At 34.9% G+C, this 2,291-nt stretch overlaps 1 protein-coding gene across 1 annotated transcript; it reads right to left on the bottom strand.

Moving 5' to 3' along the window:
• Positions 1–702: 702 nt before the first annotated feature.
• On the bottom strand, positions 703–1,743 carry LOC136055005 (heparan sulfate glucosamine 3-O-sulfotransferase 1-like). The gene has a single exon (XM_065746589.1). It carries the CDS (start codon positions 1,630–1,632, stop codon positions 703–705), a length of 930 nt encoding a protein of 309 aa, XP_065602661.1. The 5' UTR covers positions 1,633–1,743.
• Between the last annotated feature and the right edge of the window lie 548 nt (positions 1,744–2,291).

Below are 2,291 nucleotides of genomic sequence, written 5' to 3'. Positions count from 1 at the left end.
TTTACATTCAAATCTCTCACTTTCTAAACTTCTTTGAACAGCTCATATTCTTACTTCATTATTTGGATATTTTTCTTTTTTCAAACTCAAGATATTAAGACTGTGGTTCAATACTAATGTTATACAGGCAAGGATCTTCTAGTTCACCCTTTCAAAATCAAAGGTGAAAATGATTCCTTTTATTATTAGCTGACTGGAAGCTTTGACATATTAACAAAGGAAGAATTATTTACTAGCTCCCATTTAACATATAATATAACCTATTGTACGAAAAATTCTAGAAATCAATATTACTATCCTCATACTTGATATAAAAAATACCAAGAACAAAAAAATACAGAACAGTTAGAACAATACAATTTTAAATATGTACATTTTCACACTGTTAAAAGCAGTCTTTTTTCTAAAACATCATATGTGAATTAAGTCCATTGAAATTCAGATGGCAACAACTTGCATGATGGGAAAAAGAAGACTGGGACACGATCCAGAATAGCCATACAAATATGTGAAACTTATCTTCCCCAGCTCAAAGGCTAGCATTTGAATGAGTTTATGTCTTGCTCCAGTGAAGCAAGCACATCACTGCTTCTACATAACTAGTACGATTAGTTCTCATAATATGAATCTCTACATGTTATAAAGATATGCTTGAAAGTGTTCATTTCAGGCCCTTTTAAAGAAACATTGATTGTAAATGCATTAATGCCAGTCAAAAGAATGATTGACCATTCTGTAAAATTTTGCATTGTGCTCTCTGAAGTAAGAATAAAGTTGCTCTAAAACAGTGTTGTTAACAAGAGGATGGGGTCGCCCTTTGGATTCATGTAAACATCTCTCTCTTCCATCACTTCGAATACAATAGAATCCCTTAGTTTGATTAAAATAAAAATTAGAAGACATAATTCGGGAAGGAAGATTTAGAAATCTTTCAACTTTTTGTAATTCAGGAAGAGGGTCTTTGATTAAAGTATTGCCATCCACTATGTGAATCTGATCCAAACTGAAATGTTTAAGCCACTTTTCCATGTGAACATCATATAAACTTCGCTGAATAGCTTTGTATTTGGTATTAAGTGCTCCATTCTTAATAACAATATCTTCAAAAAGCTGAACAGGTTTGTGGCTTTCTACTCTGTTGTAATATACTTGAGTATAGTCAGATATAACTCTCTCAGTGGGATCTCTTAGAATGAGCAGCAGCTTAATGGAGCTGTTCATGTCATGAATTCTTTCTGGAGCCTGTGGTGATGTAAAGTAGCCTGGTGTTTTCTCAATAGTAATTTGATTTCCATAAGAAAATGGCATCAAGCTCCTATACCAGTCTATTCCTTTCACATAATTTTCATCCCAGTCAAAAAAGTGGACTTCTGTAGCTGCTACAACAATATTAGGATGAATATCCAACATTTCCAGCAAAGCCCTTGTCCCTCCTTTACGAACTCCAATGATAATTGTCTGAGGTATTCGCCTGCTTGTGCCAGGAGGTCTCACCTGTGCTGAATAGTGTTCACTTTTATTGCTGAATAATCCTACCTGGGACTTCAGTGTTTCCAGCAGTGCCCCATTCTCTACTGGAACACCCTGAGTATGAGTCAGCAGAAGATAAGCTGACACCAGAAGAAAGGCCATGTGTAGAGGAATAATTAGTTCAAGACAATATTATGCTTGATTAATGAAAAAATAAATAGGTCCCTTCTTGAGTTGGTTGGCAGAACCAGGAGAAAACAAACAGCAATTTTCTGAAGCATCTGCAAAATAAAAGAAATCTAATCAGTATTTCTAAAGCCATCACAAATTGGAAATTCAATTTACCATTCAATTCACAAATCCAATCTGTAATCACAATAGAAAATTTATCCATTTGCTACAGTTATCTGTTTTCCCCAAGTTTATTTCAGAAGATAGAGATGAAAATGAAGGAAGATGAGGATGGTGGTGATGAGGAGAAGAATGGTAGTGTTGCAGAGCAAGAGTGCTGTGCCTTTCTTGAATCAGTGTGGGGAAAAAAAAAAGATGTGACAGTGGAATCTTTGCAGCTATACAAGTGCTGTGAAATGTAGTCACTTAGTGTTAAGAAAACCTTGGTAAATAAGTATCTTTCAGTATAATCCTGTATTTCTTTTGAAGCTCTGTAAAAGAAATGCATAGATACTTCCCAAAGTAAAAATTTCAGAGGGAAGCAAGTCTGGTTGGATACCCTCCCTCTTTTTTCTTCATCCAGTTGTTATTCTGTCATTTTAAAGTGGGTGCACTCGCGCCTGTAACTGAAATAAAATGTCACTGTAACT

This window comes from Cyrtonyx montezumae, unplaced genomic scaffold, assembly GCF_038088225.1.
Source record: "Cyrtonyx montezumae isolate F1298 unplaced genomic scaffold, pur_monq_1.0 scaffold_4, whole genome shotgun sequence".
In the NCBI taxonomy this organism is placed as follows: Eukaryota; Metazoa; Chordata; class Aves; order Galliformes; family Odontophoridae; genus Cyrtonyx; species Cyrtonyx montezumae.
The sequence above is the reverse complement of the archived record's forward strand: the minus strand, read 5'-3'. Positions and strand labels throughout refer to the sequence as shown.